General features: G+C 41.9%; 2 protein-coding genes across 3 annotated transcripts; both read right to left on the reverse strand.

Annotated features, from left to right (window-relative positions):
* Positions 1 to 448: 448 nt before the first annotated feature.
* LOC124111362 (heavy metal-binding protein HIP-like) lies at positions 449 to 24,380 on the reverse strand. Of its 2 annotated transcripts, XM_048382096.1 has the most exons (3): positions 24,076 to 24,375; positions 22,486 to 22,595; positions 449 to 799 (listed from the first exon to the last, which is right to left on the reverse strand). In XM_048382096.1, exons 1-3 carry the CDS (start codon positions 24,335 to 24,337, stop codon positions 515 to 517), a joined length of 657 nt encoding a protein of 218 aa, XP_048238053.1. In that variant the 5' UTR covers positions 24,338 to 24,375; the 3' UTR covers positions 449 to 514. The 2 variants fall into 2 exon arrangements, with proteins under 2 accessions (XP_048238053.1, XP_046326984.2); XM_046471028.2 differs by lacking the exon at positions 449 to 799 and having other exon boundaries at positions 22,129 to 22,595; positions 24,076 to 24,380.
* Positions 2,198 to 3,890, reverse strand: LOC124111363 (heavy metal-binding protein HIP-like). Its single transcript, XM_046471029.2, has 2 exons — positions 3,588 to 3,890; positions 2,198 to 2,671 (listed from the first exon to the last, which is right to left on the reverse strand). Exons 1-2 carry the CDS (start codon positions 3,826 to 3,828, stop codon positions 2,268 to 2,270), a joined length of 645 nt encoding a protein of 214 aa, XP_046326985.2. The 5' UTR covers positions 3,829 to 3,890; the 3' UTR covers positions 2,198 to 2,267.

Here is a 24,380-nt window from a genome sequence, read left to right on the forward strand (position 1 = left end):
AGGTCGACAAAACGACAATGCGACAACGTGACAATGTCCCTTCTGGTATTCCAAAGGAAACGTTTTATAACTGACTTACCTTCGTCTAATTCCATAACAATATAACAATACTGTTTACTGAAACGTTACTCACTCACTCTTTCCACTTTTGTGCTCAGTCATGAAGATCCGGGGTAGAATAGGTCTTCATCAACCAATGCTTGCCATAAAAGAAAACTACGCTTGTCGTAAGAGGTGACCAACGGAATCGGGTGGTCACGCTCGCTGACTTGGTTGATGTATGTCATCGCATCCCAGTTGTGTGGCTCGATGCTCATGATATCAATCACTGGATTGTCTGGTCCAGACCGCCGTAGTATTGCTGGAATATTGCTGAGTGCGGCAAACAAACAAACAAACCTCACTCACTCACTATTATTAATGATCAGAAGTCAGAAAAAACTCCTTTATGTGGTATGTTTATTCATGTTTGTGCATCAGTGTACACTGCAAGGGCATTGGAATCCCAGCTTCATTAATTGACGTGTGTGAGCATTCCTCCATAACTTGAACATGCTGCTCCTCTCATCGGAATGGTTGTTGCCCTGGCATAAGCATCCATCCAGACCTGGTCTCCTTGGTTCAAGTGTGTAGAAGTGGTGATGGATGCTACGCCATGTACCTGCCCAGTGATATAACCACGAGCAATCATCGTGCTTCCTCTGAAGATGCGGAGACCCATGTAGGCGCCAGATCTTACCATCACATTTGCCCAGAAGAGGTATGTGCCAGACACGGGGGCCGTGAATATGCCAGTAGCCTTATTATAAGCATTCCCCTTGTTATATAAGACGGTGTCAAATTTCAAAGGCTTTCCTCCAATTTGATTGATTCTGTCAATAGGATTTACTGGAGATTATGATACGTACTTTTTGTTCAAAGGAGACACCATCGCTGTGTTGAGAGAAGTCATTTACTGCCAGGTTGACATAACATGGAAATGGGTTAATTATGTGAATGTGTGAATGTGTGAATGTGTGAATGTAATGATCACTATTGGAGATGTACCGTAACGACAGTTCAGATTAGACATTTTCAGCTTATCTTGCAGACCTATTCGAAAAATAGAACTTTTGAATCAAACAGTTTAGTAACAATGGTTATGATATGATTGATACATGTAAGAACGTTCATTATAGTATCACATGCATAATTACAAATACTTTAACAATAAGGGTTCAAAAGATAACACAATTAATATGGCTATGTCTAAATCCAGAGGGGGCACGAGTGGCCCAATCGTCGGAGGCGCCGTGATTCGCTGTGCAGAGTTGCGTCCCTTTGGCACGCCAGAAAGCTATGATTGTGGGTTCGAATCCCGGTTCACCCCGATTGTGTTTCTAGGTTTGTCAGCACCATACCCGTGCTCGTTGGTTTCACCGAAGTGTAAACGTCTGAGACCTGCATCACTTTGGGCTTTCCTCCCACATTAAGCTGACACGCCGCGATATTACTGTAAAACTGTTAAAAGCGGCGTTAAACCAAGCTCACTCACTCACTCACTCACTCACTCACTCACACACTAAATAGAGACGAAACTTGTATAAATGGATCACTGAAAATCAGTGATGAAAAGGGGTGTGACGAAAAGGGTACGCAGTTCTGTCGATAGCACCCTCCAATAACACGACTTTCAGAATCACATTTTTTTCGAACAGCTGGTATTTTTACTCTTTTATAGTATTGCATGAACACGTACTATAGTTGGAATCGGACAATCGATTTCTCAAGCATATGGAAATAGTTTTGTCGCTTTTAATTACAACGTAACACAGACTCAGATTACCGTTTTGATTCTCACTTGTTTGCCGCCAATTGATACAACTTTATACAGTTTACAGGGGAGTTAAACCCACTCGCTCGCCCCACCTTTATCGCATTGTGCCACGAGCTGACGCACAATGACGTAACTGTGTTAAACACAACCTCACGCACTAATGGGATCGGGTGGTCAGGCTCGCTGACTTGGTTGATGCATGTTATCGTATCCCAATTGCGTTGATTGATGCTCATGATGTCAATCACAGGATTTCAGATCCAGACTCGATTATTTACAGACCGCTTGAAGTGCTTGTGTGCTGAGTGCGGCGTTAAACAACAAACACACATACAAACATGCAAACACTCACTAATGATAAGCAGAGAGAGAAAACAACAATTGAATAAAACATATGTATTCATGTACAGGTAACAGTGTACAACGCGCTGACACTGAAATCCCAGCTCCATTAATCAGCATGTATGAGCGTTCCTCCATAACCTGAAAGTGCGATTCCCCTCAGAGGAATGGTGTTTGAACCGATGTGAGCATGCATCCAGACCTGATCTCCTTGGTTCAGATGGGTAGTAGTTGTGGTGGATGCCACGCCATGCATCTTTCCCTCGATATAACCCTGACCAAACATCGTGTCTCCTTTAAAGATGCGGATAGCCATAAAGGCGCTAGATTTTACCATCACGTTTGCCCAGAAGACATATGTGCCAGACACGGGGGCTGTGAATATACCAGTAGCCTTGCTGTAAGCATCACCTTTGTTGTACAGCACGGTGTCAAATGTAAGAGGCTTTTTTACAATCTGGTCGATGTCTGTCTGTAGGGACACGCTGTATGCTACGTCAGTTGCTTGAGCCGCTGAAAACAAAGTATTTATGCAATTTAGCAGTCTAGTTCATCCTTGAATCTCAAAACTTGTTTGAGGCTCAAACGAATATTGTGAATTGGTTGAATGTATCTTATGTACATAGAATGTATCTGATACGAACTAAATATATATTTATTAATGTAATATTCATATTCATATCTACATTTACGTAAATTCCCCCAATGCTATAATAGTCAATGTTATGAGGAACGTGTTTGATGAATTCGTTGTTTAGATGTATCTGATGCGGACATCCGAACATGTCCTCAAGAACGATGGCATTACATCCATAAATATAAATGTGAAAGTTTGTCTGTCTACACTGATCAAGGAAACGGTCTGAGGTCTTGAGGCTGCTGCATAAGGACAGGCACACACCTTCCGCTCCCTGGGCAGACGCTCTATCCACCAGGCTGCCGCTGTACAAAGCGATCATAGCCCTGAGGTGATCATAACTCCCAGGCCTTAACACAGTGAGTGAGTTTGATTTTACGCCGCTTTTAGCAATATTCAAGCAATATCACGGCGGGGGAAATGGGCTTCTCACATTGTACCAATGTCGGGAATCGAACCCGGGTCTTCAGCGTGACGAGTGAACGCTTTTACCACCAGGCTAGCCGACCGCCCCACCTTAACATAGACTTACGATAGCTGTAGCACTAAGGTTGTTTTGCACAACGGCACCAAGACCACGGTTGCGAACCATGACTGCAATGATTACTATAAGAAATGTCACCGTATCACAAGTTAAGCTTCGACTTATGTACAGGTTTGCTTTATTGCATTACCGTTCATACCTGCAGACGATTCTATCCATTTCCAACAAATAGTACTTTCGGATAGTTCTCAGAACTTTCACCCTGGTCAGTTCATGCGATTCTAGCGGGTCAACATTTCTATACTTACCAAGTGATCGTGTAATATTGGCCAGCAATGCGTCTTTGTCCTGAAGAGCAGATTTCATTGATTCTTGCATTGATGCCATGTTCTTCAGTTCTGTTGACATGATTGCCACAGTGCGTTCCAGTCGTAGCATGTTGTTGAACAAACTGTCTACAATACTACTCGGTCTCTTGTCATCTTCAGGGATGCTGGTGGCACAGGCAGCAAAAACAAATAACCACGACACAAACAGACAACGCATCATGATCACTGCTCATGAAAAGTGTCACACTGCAGATAGACGTGGTTTATAACCTAGTTTGAACGCGTCAGTGTAATTGTGGATATCATTCTTCCGTTTTCACAATGACGTGCATCCGGCATTAGTGCCTCTTCCTCTTTAGAATTGAATAAACACTTGAAATATGTGTAAAGTGGAAGTGTCACTACTCAAACATATCTGATTACGTGACATACTTAACCCGACTTATCGTGGTCCACAGGGTAGCCACAGCTACAATCTGGTCGCAAAGTAAAATACTCTAGCACTGAAAGGACTTCTTGTTTCAAAGTTTCAGTTTACTGGTTTTGATCATAACTTATTTGAAGACAGGGTAGAGATACCTGATGCAATTCGGTTCTTTCACAGAAATATTGCCCTTTGCGGTAATGCAATGTGTTTCTTCGGATAATCAAGACTGGTTATTTCTCTTGTACTGGCGTTTTATATTTACAATGATTGTTTAGTTGTTATGAACTTGTTGCGGAGTGGACTGTTTCATTGCGATTCTTTAATATGGACACGCACATGTCAAACTCCTCTTTATGGTGGTGGAGTAGCCAGCCGTTTGTCATTCTGAAGGTCCAGGTTCGATTCCCAATATGGGTATATTGCATGAGACCAATTTCTGGTATCCGTCACACTGACACTGCTGGAATATTGCTAAACGCAGAGATAGAACATTCTCAATGTATATATATTTATATATATGATGACTATGGGTTGATGACCGAACATTTTGTAACGCGCTTAATTTATTTATCAACATTTTCCCATTGCAGTTCAGTACACTTGTTCCATCTATCAGGTCCGTTATTCCGTCAAATCCTGTCTGTCAACCAGCTCCCTAAAGCAGCAACAAATACCTAGTCTATCTTAATTATGTCTTAATTTGAAAAACAAGCGGCAGTCAATCGGAGCCAGATCTGCTTGATAGGTTGAAGCTCGTCACAGTGGATGAGTAGAAGCCCGTCAAGGTTCGTTGGGTAGAACCTCCTCAAGGTGGCTGAGTAGAAGCTCGACGAGGTGGATGGGGTAGAAGCTCGTCAAGATGGATAGAGTAGAAGCTCGTCAAGGGGGTTGGGATAGAAGCTCGACAAGATGGATAGAGTAGAATACCGACAAGGCACATGAGATAGAAACTCGTCAAGTCGGATGGGGTAGAATCTCGTCAAGCTGGATGGGGTAGAAGCTCGACGAGGGGGATGGGTTAGAAGATTGCCCAGGTGGATGGGAAGACGCTCGCCAAGATGGATGGGTTAGAAGATCGTCAAGGTAGATGGGAAGACGCTCGCCAAGGTGGATGGGTTAGAAGATCGTGAAGGTGGATGGGATTAGAAGCTTGTCAACGTGCATGAATAGACGCTCGACAAGGTCGATGGGTAGAAGCTCGACAAGGTGGATGTAGTAGAGGCTCGACAAGGTCGATGGGGTAGATGCTCGTCATGGTGGATGGGGTGAAAGCTCGTCAAGGTGGATGGGTAGAAGCTCGTCACTGTTGATGGGGTAGAAGGTTGTCACGACGGATGGGTAGAAGCTCGTCATGGTGGATGGGGTGGAAGCTCGACAAGGTCGATGGGGTAGAAGCTCGACAAGGTCGATGGGTAGAAGACCGTCAAGGTCGATGGGTAGAAGCTCGACAAGGTGGATGGGGTGGAAGCTCGACAAGGTCGATGGGGTAGAAGCTCGTCATTGTGGATGGGGTGGAAGCTCGACAAGGTCGATGGTGTAGAAGCTCGACAAGGTCGATGGGGTTGAAGCTCGTCATGGTGGATAGGGTGAAAGCTTGTCAAGGTGGATGGGGTAGAAGCTCGTCAAGGTTGATGGGTAGAAGCTCGACAAGGTCGATGGGGTAGAAGCTCGACAAGGTAGATGGGGTGGAACCTCGACAAGGTCGATGGGGTATAAGCTCGTCATGGTGGATTGGGTGGAAGCTCGTCAAGGTGGATGGGCAGAAGCTCGTCTCGGTTGATGGGTTAGAAGCTCGTCACGACGGATGGGTAGAAGCTCGACGAGGTGGATGAGTTAGAAGATCGTTAAGGTGGATGGGTAGCCGCTCGCCAAGGTTGATGGGGTAGAAGATCGTCGCGGTGGATGGAAAGAAGCTCGACAAGATGGATGGTGTAGAAGCTCAACAAGGTTCACGGGATAGAAGCTCGTCAAAGTGGACGGGATAAAAGCTCGTCATTGTTTGTGGGGTAGAAGCTCGTCAAGGTAGATGGGTAGAAGCTCCACAAGGTGAATTGGGTAGAAGCTCGACAAGGTTGATGAGTTAGATGCTCGATAAGGTGGATGGGTTAGAAGATCGTCACGGTGGATGGATAGAAGCTCGACAAGATGGATGGTGTAGAAGCGTGTGGTAGAAGCTCATCAAGGCGAATGAGTTCGATGCTCGAAGAGGTTGATGGGTTAGAAGATCGTCAAGGTGGATGGGTAGACGGTGGATAGGATAGAATCTCAAAAAGATGGATGGGGTAGAAGCTCGTCAAGGTGGATGACCTATGTTATGCGCATTTACCTGATTCTGCTCTTTCAATTATCCGAGATCTAAATATATGTTGGGACTGTTCCTGAAGTCTGGACACCTGCCATCATTGTTAAAGTTCCAAAACCAGGGAAAGACCCAACTATGCCTGCATCATACAGACCAGTTTAACTAACTTCAAATCCATGTAAAATTGGGGAAAGATTAGTCACAAATCGATTGAATTATTTTCTTGAAAAGAACAGGCTTATCTCAAGAATACAGTCACGCTTTAAACTGGGACGTTCATGTACTGACCATCATGTACGACTCCAGGCTGAAGCACAAAGAGCTTCATGCAATCAAGAGTATATGTTGTGCGTCTTCCTCGATGTTGAAAAAGCATTTCGTGACTTGTAAGGCCGGCGATTAGGAACCTTACTCTGGCAGTTAGGGTTCGAAACCCGGATGGGACTCAACCCCCAAAAGTATTAGAATCTGTACTTTACTCAGAAGTAACATGTGTTACCTTTGACCACTTTATAAATGGCATGTTCAGGTGGATTCGCTCGTCTAATAGGGCTATTCAAATTCGCACTGGTCAAGACTTTTCTGGTATGCATGGGACTGAAAATGGTACTCTACATGGTAGTGTTATTAACAATGTGATTTTAATATTATGATTACAGATTAACCATAAAATGTAGATGCAGCACTGTTCGCTGATGATGGTTCATTTTAGAGACCATTTTGAAAATTAAGTTTGCTATTGAATTGATTTAGAAATGCTTAGATATCATTACTGTGTGGTATTCTAAGTGAGTGATGATACGGAGGCGTGATATTCCTCAAACTATAGATCTAGCCCTTGATGACCACAAAATAGAAATTGTACGCGAGTTTTAATTTCATGGTGTTTATTTTCATCGGAGTCCAATATGGGGTTCTCGTAAATCTCATGTTGAGAGCAAATGTAATAAGTTTCTAAAATTGCTGAAATGCATTGCCAAAACGAAGTGGGGAGCTGATAAATCATTTATGGTATTGCTTCATAAAGCATTAATATTATCAAGCCTTGACTGTAGCTGCCAAGTATTTCAGTCTGCCTCAAAATGTCATCATTCCAAACCTGACCGCATTCAGTCAACGGCTTTGCGAATCTGCACGGGTGCCTTTGCAACTACACCAGATTACAGATTTTTACATCTGAATTAAGTGTGTCAGGCTAAATGACCATCTCTCAGTATTTTCGGCTGAAGCCCTAAGGTGGGTTAATGAATATGATTATGAGGCAGTTATATTTACTGACTCAATGGCAGCTGTTAAGGCAATGAAATCTGATATCAATGTTTCACAAAGTGACATTGTTTATGAAATGTTAAAGCTTGATACATTGTTTAACTCAAAGTATATTATCTGTGATATTGTGTGGATTCCAGCTCATGTTGGGCTGCATGGAAATAAGATGACCAACTTGCGAAATCTGGCTTTCAAATTCCTGAGGTAACGATATCAGAATTCAGACCTCAACCAAATGATTTCGACTCCATTTTAGTCAAATCATTCATTCACCTCAAGCTTGCAACAGTTGTAGGGTGCTGGGACTGCTGGTCGACACATGAACACAGTTTGTCCTTCTGTAAAATCAAATTGGACAATTCGTCGACGAAAGAAACGTGAGGAAGTCATAATTCCAGGACTTCGTCTTGGACACTGTGGGTAAAAAGCTTACCGCAATGTCATTGATAAAGAGGTCTCCCCTGAAGGTGTGCGCTGGGATAACCATACTCCCGAGACAGTGAAACATTATTTAATTTAATTCACAAGCCACAATCATATCATGTCAGACTAAATTTAAGAAGTAGAGTACAGGCCAAAACATATCTTATTGGTCATTTCAATAATTTTGGTCATATTAAATTTCGGGACTGCATCGGGAAAATTATATATATTATAAAAATATTCTCATTTCCGTTACTACTCACTTTGCTCGTGTTAGAAGACATGTGATGTGTTAGGCGCAAATAGACCTTTAATGGTCCAAGTCGCCCTAAAACCCAAATACCATTCCATACCAATATGCTCTTACTGCCCGAAGTGCCGTAAAATTAGCCGTGGTGACGTAATGAACAGCCCTGTTTTCTTTCAGTTTTCGCTGACTGAAACTTGAATGAATAAAGTAATGTAATGATGTGTAAGTATGAATGCTTTCTGGTGTATCCGGTACTTGTACCAAGTTTTAAGTAGGATACACAGGACCTCGTAATGATAGAAAGAGTTTCCTTCGGAGCAACTATTCAAAGCTTTAAAAATATTTCAATTCTTCAATTTTGCTGATTTGTTATTCTCTTTTTTAGGTTCGTTATTCGAAATGATCTTGGGTCGCACGTGTTTGGATTAACAAGGTTCTATTTTTAGGAAATACATTGTTCAGTTAAACGATATTTTACTCAATTTAACCACCAACAATGCTTTGTCTGAATGAACGAGTGACTCCCCTTAGTCACTTTTGAACAGCAACTCATAAATCGTGTTAAACTGCAATTAAGAAAGAATTTTATGTACAAGGAACTATCGGAAACTATCCTCCCAAGTAGACGTTCCCATTGTAGTGATTCCTCCGTGGTTTTGACGTGGTTTAAGGACGAATATTATATCCCACGCCATGATCAATGGACCACGACATGGTTAAGGGACACCACACTGTATTGTGAAATTAGGTACCTCAGACCAAGGTGCGGTCAATATTGAGATCCAGTGTAACTAGTATGTAACCTGGCTGATTGTGTGTCACGGTATCCTGACAGCATGGATCGTTGTCTGTGCTCTTCTATTTACTTGCTGACCCGTGAAGATCCGGGGTGAATAGGTCTTCAGCAGTCCCTGCGTGCCGCAAAAGGCGACTATGCTTGTCGATAGAGGCGACCAACGGGATCGGGTGGTCAGGCTCGCTGACTTGGTTGATGCATGTCATCGATCCCGATTGCGTGGATCGATGCTCATGTTGTCAATCACTGGATTGTCTGGTCCATACTCGATTATTTACAGACCGCCGGAATATTGCTGAGTGCGGCGTTAAACAACAAACAAACAAACAAAACTAACTTGCTGCCAACACAGTGTATACTGTCACGTGTAACAACACTCATACATATACTCAGTTTTATAAAGTTTTTAATTCCCATGCAATGCCCTTGTAAGACACAGCCATTTCTGGGGGGCACGGGTGGCCCAGTCGTCTAAGGCGCCGCGATTCGCTGTGCAGAGTTGCGTCCCTTTGGCACGCCAGAAACCTATGATTGTGGGTTCGAATCCCGGTTCGCCACGATTATGTTTCTAGGTTTGTCAGCACCATACCCGTGCTCGTGGGTTTCACCGAACTGGTAAACGTCTGAGACCTGCATCACTTCGGGCTTTCCTCCCACATTAAGCTGACACGCCGTGATATGACTGGAATACTGTTAAAAGCGGCGTTAAACCCAACTCACTCACTCACTCACTCACTCACTCACCCACAGTGTCTGGTGGTTGTTCCCGGTGAGAGACGGAACATAGATATTTGAAACAAATTATCTGTTTACCGTCATGTCAATGCCAGCGCCGTTTATGGGATCTAATATCTATTCCTGATTGTGTATCGCCTCGTAGCATATGAAATTGACTTAAATGGTCCTTTACACGTCTCATTGAAAATATCATGACAATACCATTTAGACCTGCTTTCCTCTAATGCTGTAACTATTCTGTGTACTGAAGCTTTACCACTCACTCACTAATTCCACTATTGTGGCATTCTACCTTGGGCTGACACACAGTGTCGTAACTGCGTTAAATATCTCACTCACTGTTGTCAATCAACCATAAAGATGTTAGAACAGGCCTTCAACAACCCATGCTTGCCGTAAAAGGCGACTGTGCTGGCGTAAGAGGCGACTAACGGGATCGGGTGGTCAGGTTCGCTGACTTGGTTGATGCATGTCATCGTATCAAAATTGCGTAGATCGATGCTCATGATGGCAATCGCTCGATTATTTACAGACCCCGGCCATACAGCTAAACAACAGTCAACATCAACACTATTTGTTAATCAAAAGCAGTGAGAACAGACAATAATTTGCTGTGATATTTTATTCATGCATGTACATCGGTGTACACTGCATGGACATTGGAATCCCAGTTTCAGTAATCGATATGTGTGATCGTTCCTCCATAACTTGAACTTGTTTCTCCTTGAATCGGAATGGTTGGTTGTCTGAAGGTACAATACGCATCCATCCAGACTTGGTCTCCTTTGTTCAGATGCGTAAGAGTGGTGATGGATGCTACACCATATTGCTGCCCAAGGATATAACCACGATCAATCAACGACCCTTCTCTGAAGATGCGGAGACCCATGTAGGCGCTAGATCTTACCATCACATTTGCCCAGAAGACATATGTGCAAGACACGGGGGCCGTGAATATGCCAGTAGACTTGTTATAAGCACCCCCTTGGTTATATAAGACGGTGTCAAATTTGAGGATATTATTTCTTGGGTGTTTGATATGTGACCGAAGGGATACGCTGTACGCCACGTTGGTTGCTTCATGTGAAAAGAAAGAAAAGAAAATAGCTGTGCATTTGTTACGTGTCGATTCCCAAATTGAAACAATATGTCAGCCCAAAAATCTGTATGTAAACAAATTTAGTCTGAAACCAACAAACAAACAACAAATGTTATATAATCAGCAAATGTATCACAACATTCACTAGATTTACGAATCAGTGCAAATTGCCATCAAATTACTACACAGCAGTTATAATGGCAGTGTACAAGTACACACAAGAGTGTAGTAGTACAATATTCAATGATAATAAATAATATGATGGCAGGGATCAGTTTCAAATACAAATATACAGTGGTTTCATTGTTTAACTGCCACACATTATACACATTATATTTCGATGTAGGCGGGGCGGTCGGGTAGCCTGGTGGTTAAAGCGTTCGCTCGTCACGCCGAAGACCCGGGTTCGATTCCCGACATGGGTACGATGTGTGAAGCCCATTTCTGGTGTGCCCCGCTGTGGGAATTTTGCTGGAATATTGCTAAAAGCGGCGTAAAATCATACTCACTCACTCGATGTAGGAGCTCATTTGTCATGCTTGTTCAAAATCGATTGAAATGATTCTGTCTGTAGGATTTATTGGAGAGTATGATACGTACTCTTTGTGCAACAGAGAAATCCTCACTGTGTTGAGAAGTCATTTACTACCAGGTTCATCATACATGTCATGGAATGAGTTAGCAGACAAAACAAATTGAAGTTTGAACGACTTGAATCAAACTCGAGGATTGACACTTTGTCAGAGCCCACTTGACTTATTTGCAGAATTAATTTATGCTCTGTATGTGAGCAGATTGTATTTACCTTTAATTGTCAACTTTTAGTACAATTAGTAGTTATTTAATATACCCGTGAACTCCCAGAGCTTACCTGACTCCTTGGTGTAGAACTCTGGTGTCAAAAATAGTTTAGACATATCGATTTATCGTTCTTTTTTATTCTATTTTTAAGTAAATATAATTATTATTTTCATACATGATCGATGTTCAGGGTTTGAGATCAAATGTCAACCGAAAGTGATGCACTGTAAAACATGTGTTTAGATATGTGTTAACATGTGTTAACATATACAAGACATGTTCAGATCTAAAAGGGGTTAGGAATCATAACTGAGCATGAAGTATCCGGAAGATACGTTCGGTGATTCTAACGGGTCAACATTTCTGTACTTACCATGTGATAACGTGTCACGGAGCTGTGCTCAAATGATCAGGGGTGTTATAAAACAAGAATAAAGTGAAAAAGAAAACTTTGTAATAGGTTCACAGGTTTATCATATAACTAGTAATTGTACTAATAGTGGACAATTAAAGACAAATCCAATCTCTGCTCACACAGATCGTAAATTTATTCTATCAGCGCAAATACACAACTAAGTTTTAGCCAAACAAGTGCGTTACAGCTTTAAAGGAGAGCTGCTCAAAACAACACTTTGACAAGGTACGGACAAGATGTGTAGACGGCAAATTAAGTCGGCTGTGACCAGTTAACAGACAGACAGACAGACAGATTGTTTATTTGAGTCTCACCTCACAGACATAAATACATAAATACATATAAAAGGACATAAAAGTGAGCCATCCGTTAAGGGTTACGAGAGACTTAAAATGTATCACAGTATGTACAGCATAAATATATTGGTGTGAAAGGGGTATGAAAATATACAACCCGTAACTAGCCATATAAAATATTTTTTCTTCGTTGGAGAATTAAAAAGCAGGTTTTGGCTGTAAAATATACATAGTATTTAAAAAGTACAATAAGTTTATCCGTATTGCATAACTGTAGAAAGTTGGGATAGCTAAAACTCACCTTTTGGTATAAACTTTCACGCAAAGCATCGTACACAGGGCAATCAAGTAATAAATGACATTCATCTTCAATACTTTCCTTACACTGAAAACATACTCTTTCATTCAAATTAATATTCGTATATCTGCCTGTTTCCAACTTCAGAGGAGCAGTACCTGATCAAAATTCACACCTGAGTCAATTAACTCCACACTCTAATGAGTGAATAGCCTCAGCTCAGAAACATAAGAGGAAATAAACACCGAGAGCTTATCCCTAAAATGAGTCTACAAAACAGACCATTGTGTCTGAATTTCAACTAGTCTTAATCGACTAAAGATTCTGTCACTTTGACTGAACAGGGAAATTCTAAAGTTCCCAATAGTTAGTTATCCACGGATTGCTAGAAAAAACTGAGTATTACAAACCCTAGTAACTAAGATTAGTTCAGTACAACCTGACTAAGTCAGAATCTAGATCGACATAGCCCCGAACCCAACTACTGACGAAACCTGAGTTTCGACCGTGACCACTCAAGTAGTGAGACAATCGTGAACGATTTAACGGAGCCTGGAAGGCCAAGACACCAGATTTTGCAAAGTTTGTAATAATTATATACACTGCGCGCGGTCGTTGGAGGGGAACATCCTCTCCTGGACCGTAGGAGAATACAACTGACGGGCACACCTAGCTATCGCGTGTTTCTAAACATGGGGAAATGACGAATAGCAAAATACTTAATCTACACTGAAGATGTGAGTCCTTTCACATCTCTCTTGACGTGATTTTATGGTCTTCAGTTCTGTTGACATAACAGCTACAGTGCGTTCCAGTCGAAGCATAGCGGTGAACACACTATTTAAAACACAGTTCGGTGTGTTGCCCGGTGCTGGGCTGCTGGAGGTAGAGGCAGCAACAACAAACAACGCCAGCGCAAACATACAACGCATCATGATCACTGGGAAGGGTAAACGCGATAAAGTAAAAGCTCGGTGTGTTCTATACCCTAGCTTGACAGAAGTGTCAATGTTAATATTGATTATCATCCACCAGGCATCATGATCTCATTGTGCATGGTCAGCATCAAAATATGAACAGCTGACGGACCATCTATCAGGTACGGATTTTGTTTTTTCTCCTCCATGTGAGCGGATATTGGATCGTTCCAAACAACGAGTGTGAGAATATTATTTCATGCCGAAGTCAGCGATGTTCAAGCTGTGTGAGATCGGCCTAAATATTCGAGTGTAGTTCCGGCAAACGAGTGATTGACAGCACGAGCATCGAGTCGAATATGATCACATGTAATATTCGACAATGACATTGAAGAAACAAGACATTGATTCTGATTGGTTGAAAAGAGATACCCGTTTTCCTACTTAAACTTATTTTAAATATAATAAGCCTTTTCTAAAAAAATCAGTGCATATGGATACATCGATAACCTACATATAAATCCATTTAAAAAATGGCTGTCCATCATGATCCGAATTGTAGACCGTACTTCCTCTATTAGACGCATCAATAATAAACGCTGGCCTCGAATACAGGACGGGTCAACGGCTCTCGCAGAAATTAAGTGAGTGAGTGAGTAAGTGAATATGGTTTTACACTGCTTTTCGCAATATTCCATCAATATTCCGGCGGGGGACACCAGAAATGGGCTTCACACATTGTACCCATGTCGGGAATCGAACTCGGGTCTTCGGCGTGACGAGCGAACGTTTTAACCACTAGGCCACCCGACCACCCCTAGAAATTAATAGAGCGCCTAATAGAGGAAATACGGTACGTTTGATATCGGATGTTTTCAGCAACGATCGTGACGTCCTAGGCCGTAACCCTGATTGGGTCGGGGATGAGATGACAACACTAAACAAATGCTAAATTTTATAACAGATGTATAGTTTTCTCGACTGCTTGTAAAATATTTGACAGTACAATCGCTCCAATATTGTTGTACCCCTTCCAAAGTTATGTGATGCTTAAAGTATTATATGAGAATGGAAACGCCAATTGGGCATCGTATGTGAGACAAATGTTATTTAATAGCGGTTTTGCATATGTGTGGTTATTCCAAGATGTTGATGATAGGAACATGTTTTTATCTGCATTTAGAAGCCCTTAAGAGATATACATTTCCAATCATGGTACCACAGTTTAGAGTCGTCTACGTTTTTAGTGCATTATGCTTATACAAAATCTCCCCTGCAACCCGAATTATACATAACAGTACTCAGAGACAAACGATTGGTTAGAGCATTGTGAAAATTTCGAATATCTCAACATGATTCGTAAAAGTTCATAGCTAAATATACCTCATACAGAAACTATATGTAAAGAATGTGACCTTCATTTAGTAGATGATGAATACCATGTCTTTTTTGTAGGTAAGAAATATATTCACTTGAGAAATACTTTTTTACCTCATTACAGAAATATTATAAAGGTAATAATACGTTTGCAAATTTATCTAAATCATGTGATATTAATTTACTACGCTTGATAGCTTTATATATATGTAAATTATTTAAAATGAGATCGACAGATGTAACACTCTTGGCATGTGACCTAAAATGTGGCCTGAAATACGAAATAAACTTGATTGATATATTGCTGTCAGTTTAAACACGAATAAGTGAGTATGGTTGTACGCCGCTTTAGCAATATTCCAGCAATATCATGGCGGGGGCACCAGAAATGGGCTTCACACATTGTACTCATGTCGGGAATCGAACCCGTGTCTTCGGCGTGACAAGCGAACGCTTAAACCGACCGCCCCAGTGTAAACATGAAGTCACACGTACTGAATATAATTGTCTTTAGAACTACATCATTCGTAAATAATCGCGATATAAAAAATTATAGAAATTGACTTTCACTTTTGTGAGTTCATCAAAGCATGAACCTTCATAGATTGAGGGCCAAACAGAACATATATTCATCCGGTTCCCGATAAAACTTGCTGAGCCAGGGTGCACTTTGGATTTGTGCATAAAAAGTAACGTGGAAAATATCTAAAATAACGTTTTCCTCATGCCACCCTTCAGGATACGGGGCGTACCTGACAGCGAGGTGTGCAGCTAAAGGTGTAGCGTTGTTGGGACAATGGATACTGGTCGAATGCTTCATCACCTGGCCTAAGTGCTTCACACGTTTCTTATTTTTACAAACACCCACTGCACGATCTAATTATTTATGCTGTTTCCCCATGGAGACAGATGTCATTATTTTCGTACATTTGTATACTTGCGGAATACACCTGAAATATTGACTTCACATTATGCACCATGGCTGATAAGATCTTTTGAAACAACGAGGTGTTCTAGGTGCATTAATGCTAAAAGCGCGGACAATCATGCAAATGTGACAGCTGGTTCTACGTGCAACTCTGGACATTTTAGTCTAGACTTTAAACGGGAAATACGTTAAATTGGATGTATTAAATTTCGTTGCCATGCCACACAATGCCAACAAAAAGAACATGTAAATCACGAAACTTCACGACAATTCATTGTCCAAACAAAAAGAAATCTCGCGAAACAGTATCGCGATTCATCAGTGAAAATGACTTGAGTCCAGTCCTGGTCTGTCAAATTGACGTGATCTGCAACCCATCCAAATATCTTTGTCTGTGATGTCTGGTCAGTGGGGTGCGAAGGCCTCCATGACAGGAGACTAGCCCAAAGAAGGCGATTACGCACAGTCTGAGTAGAAACGTCAACGCCACTGCATGGCGTTCCCCAGGTCATTTCTGAGTGAGATGGCAGTCTCGAAGTGATGACGTCTCGAAGTGATGACGTCTTGTTGCATTCAAGAGAAACCTGTCTCCCCGCTATGTGTTGGAACGCTGTCGACCCGCTGCATATCGCTGGGTACGTGATCCATACGTCTGGTATCGATTCCTGGTCCTGACCTTCCTGGTCACACTTTGGCTGACACAAAAAGACGTTTGCAACGTGACGTTGTGTTCATCCAGTTTCAAGCATTCCCAGGCATCTTCCTAATTCTTTGGTCGTCAAACGATGTCTTTGACGCTTAGGGGCCATAGGTGCATCCAGTTGTTGCAATCCTTAGCAGCCAATGTTGTGCTCTCTGATAATGATTTGCAACGATTCTGACAGGATACATCCAAGCACAGGTCTGCCTCTCTCCGTTCATCACGAAATTGAGGTCCTATAGGGTTTACCCAGTCTTTATGACCAGGATATTTCAATCTTTATTTGTTGGATGATTTTTTATATCATCAAAACTTGATCCTCAGCAAACTTTGGGTAGTATACCCCAGTCCTTTGGTCACATTTATCAACATCACAGGCCAGTAAATGTTTCTCGTGTAGCTACGATAGCAAATATAATCTATGTCACCATGACCGGCCTACAAAACTAACGGGAAACCGGGTCACTTAGGTTACTGGAGATAAGGATTTGCTTTGTTTATCTGTTTGTTTGCTTGTGTGATCTTAATATATACTGAACAACAAAAGTTCCTGTGACATTGAATAAGATTTAATGCGAAGTTATGTTTTTTACCAAATCTGAAACAATTTCGGTTTACAACAGATAAAAGACTCCTTTAAGTGTGCTAATGGTTTAATTTGCCATACTGACTTCAGAAAATGCGTGATTTCATTTTTAAAAAATATGAACATGAAAAATGTCAATTTACAAATCAATAGCGTGTGTGTCCAACTCTGGTTGCGATGCAAGCAACACATCTTCGTCTCATGGAATGGACCAGGCGTCGCACAAAGTCCTTTGGGACATCTGTCCATATCTGCTGGATCATGTTTCGAAGTTCATGGAGTGTCTGTGGAACAGGTGGTTGACGTCGAAGGCACCGATCCATCTCATCCCACATGTGCTCGATAAGTGAGCGATCAGGGGAGCGAGCCGACCAGGGGATGGCATTCACGTTGGTTTGTTGAAGAGAATCCTGAACAAGTCGAGCAATATGAGGCCGGGCGTTGTCATGTTGAAAGGTAATGCCTGGGGCATGACGACGCAAAAACGGTAGATAAACAGGGCCGATGATCTCGTCGCGGTGGCGCTGTCCATTGAGATTTCCCTCTACAACTATCAAACGGGTCCTCTGTCTTGCTGTAATCCCACCCCATACCATAACACTGCCGCCCCCGAACCGATCTTCTTCCATGACACACTGATTGACGTAACGTTCGCCTCGACGTCGGTACAGTCGAATCCGTCCTTCGCTGTGGCTGAGGTGAATAGAACTTGTCTCCACTGCATGGCCGTCCAGCGTAGATGCTGTCTGCACCACTGTAGACGTGCTTGACGGTGGTTTCCTGTCAAAAGAGGACTTCTGGGGGGTCTTCTGGCGACAATCCCTGCACATCTGAGGCGGCGACGTACAGTTTGTAAAGATATTCGTCGGAGGCCAGGAATACAGTCACTGTTGCTGGCTGGAATCGATTTCGTAGGTGTGTTGTTCGAATCCAGTTTTCTTGTCGATCATTGGTTACGCGTGGCCTTCCACTCCGAGGATGGTCTTTGACTGCTCCGTCTGTTGCCAACGTTGCCATAAGCACCAAATGGTGTTTCTGTGGACGTTAAATTGTCTTGCAACATACGTTGACTCGATCCTGCTTCAAGCATACCAATCACTAGCAGACGCTCATTTTCGGACAGGCGTGGCATTTCGTAATGTTGAATAATTGCGTAATTTTGTTGTTTTTCTGAGTGGTTGTTGTCAGCACGATGCTAAACAATGCACATGAAATCCCGTTAACGCACATGTTTTTATACCCATTCTTGGGTAGTGAAATACATGGGGCTTGCATAAAAGTCAACTTTTGCATGGAATGCACGCTTTTCTGTAGCAGTTGCGTTTTTGTGACTTGATTCCATACATGTACTACAGTATTGAAAACCAAACTTTACTTGTTTGAAAAATTCACTAAAATATTGGTGTCACCGAAACTTTTGTTGTTGAGTATAATATAAACGGCCTGTTTCATTCAGGTTTCTCGATGGCTGAAACTTGAATGAGTAAAATAATGTAATGGTGTGTAAGTGTTAATGCTTCCTGGTGTATTTGGCACTTGTACTGTCTTTTATTCGGGTTAGTTAAGTCTCAACTACAATTTCGTTCTTCACTTTTTCAGTTCGATATAGCCAACTGGTCTTGAATCGGACGTGTTTTGATCATCAAGGTCATTCGTCCCCACTCGCCCCTTTCCGTAACCTGCAAGAAGACTCGTCCCCCTAAATCCATGTGCGAAAATACGACAAACCAGAATGCGCGTATAATTTTAAGTTCTTTGTAAAAAAATCCCTCAGAAATAATTTTTGATTTTACATATGTCTTGCATCTCAGAATATACCAAAGACATGGTTAAATGTGTTCAATCATACTTTATAATTCCGCACGTCCCGACGTGCTTTAAATTGCATCTGAAATATATATAATATATGGGGAAAATGTGAGAACCATTACGCTAAGACGGAACCCGGCCATGAGAAGGGCACGATTCGCTATTCGGCTTGTCCCGGAATAACACGAGTTGGTCACGAATGCATCAAGGCTCCATCTTTTGGAAATAGGTTACTCTGATGAATGGTATTTTACTCCACTCAACCAGCGACAAAGCTTTGTCTGGATGAACGAGTGACTTCCTTGAGTCACAACTTTAATAACTCATAAAAAGTGTTAGACCGCAGTAAAGAAAGGTTATTTGGTGCAAGGAACTATCATCTAACGAAGGAACAGTTGTGAGTTGTGTCACTGTGTCAAATTCAAAGTTTTATGTGATGATGCTGACAGAATAAATTAAATCTGATATAAATGTAATGAGGTGGCATAACAAATTATAGTACATACAAATTTCCATTGAAGTGACTCCGCCGTGGTTTTGACGAATCATGATCGGGACGAATATTATATTATATTTCACGCCTAGATCAATGGACCCTGACAAGGGCGGGTCCAGCATATTTTTTTTTAAATATCTAAATCCTCACTCAGTGAGGGGTGGGGGGATTGTCTACAACTTACTACATTTCGTTTTCAAAAAGGATGCAAGCCCACTGATATACCATGCCGCAGATCAACATGAATACCCCACTCAGGCACAGTATACTGACTCAGAGCCGACCAGTCCTTATTTTATCCCAGACCCAGACAGGGTAACAACAAGTACCATCTTTTAACGTCTTTTAGTATGACGCGTCCAGGGATTCATCCGGTGTAAGCAATGTTTAACCTGGCTGATTGTGTATCACTGTATACTTACACCCTGCACCATTATCCGGGCTGTATCACTTACATGTTGTACCCGTGAAGATCCGGGTTAGAAGACGTCTCCAAGCTGTCAAAATAGTGTTGACTGTCACCTGTAGCAGCACTCATACACTTACTTAGTTTATATATAGGTTAGAGCACGGGAACCGGGTGACCAACAGTTTTAACGATAAGAAACCATGTTTCGAGTCCTCTAACCTATTTGAACCATGGCCAACATTCAGAGAACCCTGGTACAAAAATGCTGAAACAGCAGTGTTTTCATAGGCGTATTTCAAAACATATTCAAGAACTCTATGCTAAAACTCTGATGCACGTGAAGTATGTTCCCTGGGTCTTTCACACGTGCATCTCGCTCTTTGGCGATTCGGGTTATGAAATGCATGTCCCGGGGCTCGTAAACATTTCAGATAGGACCAACTCGAGAATATTTATCAATCAGTTAAATATTACTTGCCCGTCTAGCCTGGCCCATTATGAGCAAATACAGCCCTGATCAATATAAGAGTAGTTTCTTTCTATCTGTTTATTTATTTAGGGGAACAGCCACCAAATCACACGTACGTATGATGCATAGAATAACATTAAAACCTACTGCATAAAGCACATATTTCACGGTTCATGAACGTATAAACTATAAGTCCTGATGTAAGTAAATATATATTTAGTTGTTAATGTTATAACATTTCTTCCATGTCGCCGTGACAGACGACTACATTTGTGAGCCTTTCGTGCGGACTTCGCCGGCTCGAATACCGCTGGCGACACACTTTTTTCGTGAAATTGTTGTGTCATCAAGGGAAACGGTACGGAAAGAAAGAAACTCCGTCACTGCTAAGTGGTGTTTAACTATCGATGTACTCCGGTAGTTAATGCAGGGTCAAAGACAAAGGAAAAAAGTTTTATTTCCACCACAATGTGCTTGCCAGACAGAGCCAGTTGACATGACTCCACATTTTCCCTTTCTGAGGGGTATGCCAAACGTACCGTAACAGGTGGCTATTAACAGTGAGAGACGGCCTGCTTCGGGGAACATATATATTTGACATAAATTAGGTGTTTCGTCGTGTCAATTCCTGAGCCGTTGACGGAATCTAATATCTATTCCTAATTGTGTGTCGCCTCGTAGCATATGAAATTGACTTCACACATTGTCGCATTGTCGCCCTTAAAAAAACAAGCAAAAAGTGTCAAAACACGATCTTTTGGCCACAATGCGACAACCGACATATTTTGACCTTGAAAAAATGTCGCGTTGTCGTATTGTCGCGTTTTACATAATCTTTTTGATTTATCAAAACGCGACATTGCGACAAAGCGACATTTTTTCAAGGTCAAAATATTTAGCGTTGTCGCATTGTCGTCTCATTAAAAAAGTGTGAAGAAGGCGTTAAAATGCGCAACGATGCGACATTGCGACATTCCAGTGGTCTTTAGTTAGTTCCAATGGTTCTAAAACCAGAGTAGCAATGACAATATGGTTTGCATTTCTCAAACTGATAATGCGCATGCGCGCCATTAATCGAATAGGGCGACAACGTGACAATGCGACATTATCAAAATGTTGCAATGTCGTAGGTCGCGTTGTCGCGCATTTTAACGCCTTCTTCACACATTTTGTATGAGGCGACAATACGACAACGCGACATATTTTGACCTTGAAAAATGTCCCATTGTCGCATTGTCACAATAAATTGGCTAATTTTGACACCTTTTTGCTTGTTTTTGGAAGGTCGACAAAACGACAATGCGACAACGCGACAATGTCCCTTCTAGTATTCCACAGAAAACGTACTTTCCTCTAATACCATAAGAATATAACAATACTGTTTACTGAAACGTTAAAATCACTCTTTCCACTTCTGTGCTCAGCCATGAAGATCCGGGTTAGAATAGGTGTTCAGCAACCAATGCTTGCCATAAAAGAAGACTATGCTTGTCGTAAGAGGTGACCAACAGGATCGGGTGGTCACGCTCACTGACTTGGTTGATGCATGTCATCGCATCCCAATTGCGTGGATCGATGCTCATGATGTTAATCACTGGATTGTCTGGTCCAGACCGCCGTCGTATAGCTGCAAAATTGCTGAGTGCGGCAAACAAACAAACCTCACTCACTCACTATTATAATAGTATTAATGATCAGAAGTCAGAAAAAACACCTTCATGTGGTATGTTTATTCATGTTTGAGCATCAGTGTACACTGCAATGGCATTGGAATGCCAGCTTCATTAATTGACGTGTGTGAGCATTCCTCCATAACTTGAAAATGCCTGTCCTTTCAACGGAATGGTTGCTGTTGGGCTGTCATAAGCATCCATCCAGACCTGGTCTCCTTGGTTCAAGTGTGTGGTAGTGGTGATGGATGCTACGCCATATTGCTTCCAAGTGATATAACCACGAGCAATCACCGAGCTTCCTCTGTAGATGCGGAGAATCATGTGGGCGACAGATGTTACCATCACATTTGCCCAGAAGAGGTATGTGCCAGAAACGGGGGCCGTGAATATGCCAGTAGCCTTGTTATAAGCATTCCCCTTGTTATATGAGACGGTGTCAAATTTCAAAGGCTTTCCTCCAATTTGGTTGATGTCTGACGGAAGGGAAACGCTGTACGCCACGTCCGTTCCTTTAGTTTTTAAAAAAATTGAAAATATGTATGTATATATTGCGATGTAGTATTACCGCTCTATTATTATTAAATTGAATGAAATGATTCTGTCAATAGGATTTACTGGAGATTATGATAGGTACTATTTGTTCAAATGAGTCACCATCGCTGTGTTAAGAGAAGTCATTTACTGCCAGGTTGACATAACATGGGTTAATTATGTGAATGTGGGAATATAATGATCACTTTTGGAGATGTACCGTAACGACATTTCAGATCAGACATTTTCAGATTATCTTTCAGACCTATTCGAAAAAATGAACATTTGAATCAAACGGTTTAGTAACAATGGTTATGCTATGATTGATTCATGTACGAACGTTCACCATAGTATCACATGCGTAATAACAAATACTTTAACAATTAGTGTTCAAAAGATAACACAACTGATATGGCTATGTCTAAATCCAGAGGGGGCACGGGTGGCCCAGTCGTCTGAGGCGCCGTGATTCGCTGTGCAGAGTTGCGTCCCTTGGGCACGCCAAAAACCAATGATTGTGGGTTCTAATCCCGGTTCACCACGATTGTGTTTCTAGGTTTGTCAGCACCATACCCGTGCTCGTGGGTTTCACCGAAGTGGTAAACGTCTGAGACCTGCATCACTTCGGGCTTTCCTGTCACATTAAGCTGACACGCCGCGATATTACTGTAATACTGTTAAAAGCGGTGTTAAACCCAACTCACTCACTCACTCACTCACACACTAAATCCAGAGACCGTTTCTTCGGACGTTATAAAACGTTTATCACAGTCCATACACCGTACATATTAGAAAAGAACTGTGATTTGATGAGGAATATAATATACGTTGTCAACCGATCTTAAGCTTAAGGGGCATATAGGGCAACCCTGACGGCTCGGGGTACATCACACTATATGCCCCGAGTGATCGGTTGACAACTTATATTATATTTACCGAGTAAAACGTTTTGATTCAGCCATTTTCACAGCTAGCAGACGAGGCAAACCGAATCACTTCCTTTTACCCAATGCATTCGGATAAACGCCGGTTCATTTCAGGTCAACGATATTTATGCGAGACAAGCAAGTAACCTTAGGTGTGTTCTAAGTGACTTCTCAGGGGGTATATGAGCGGGCGACATGTTGATTAATTGCCCGTTCCTTAACCAATCAGAAGCTAGTAGTTTAATGTATGGTGAAACAAGTAGGGTTATCAACCTCTCAAGAACGAGGGTATGGAATTTCCTCAGTTTATAAATCTTACGATCATGGGAGATAAGTTCGGTGATTCTAACGGGTCAACATTCAGTACTTACCAATCTTCCTTTCACTCCTCTCTTGACGTGAGTCTATGGCCTTCAGTTTTATTGACATAACAGTTACGGAGCGTTCCAGTAGAAGCATGGCGGTTAACATACTATAAAAAACACTTTCCGATTCTTAACCTGATGCGACGGACTGGTAAGTCTATACTTACCGAGAGCTCTTGTAATTTTGGCGAGCAGTGCGTCTTTGCCTTGAAGATTAGATGTCATTGATAAAATCTTCCTTTCACTCCTCTGTTGACGTGATTCTAAGGCCTTCAGTTTTGTTGACATCACAGCTACAGTGCGTTCCAGTCGAAGCATGGCGGTGAACAAAACATGTAAATTGGTATTTGGTCTGTTGTGTACTGTAGGGCTGCTGGAGGCAGAGGCAGCAACAACAAACAACGCCAGCACAAACATACAACGCATCATGATCACTGGGCTGGGTAAGCGTGATAAAGTTAAAGCTCGGTGT

This window comes from Haliotis rufescens, unplaced genomic scaffold, assembly GCF_023055435.1.
Source record: "Haliotis rufescens isolate VD_foot unplaced genomic scaffold, xgHalRufe1.0.p SCAF_4, whole genome shotgun sequence".
Taxonomy (NCBI): domain Eukaryota; kingdom Metazoa; phylum Mollusca; class Gastropoda; order Lepetellida; family Haliotidae; genus Haliotis; species Haliotis rufescens.

Coding starts and splice junctions, on each gene's coding strand:
- LOC124111362 (XM_046471028.2), bottom strand. CDS start 24,337: ATGATGCGTTGTATGTTTGTGCTGGCGTTGTTTGTTGTTGCTGCCTCT. Junction 22,596..24,075: donor CAAAATTACAAGAGCTCTCG/GTAAGTATAGAC, acceptor TAAAAACTAAAG/GAACGGACGTGGCGTACAGC.
- LOC124111363 (XM_046471029.2), bottom strand. CDS start 3,828: ATGATGCGTTGTCTGTTTGTGTCGTGGTTATTTGTTTTTGCTGCCTGT. Junction 2,672..3,587: donor CAATATTACACGATCACTTG/GTAAGTATAGAA, acceptor CTTTGTTTTCAG/CGGCTCAAGCAACTGACGTA.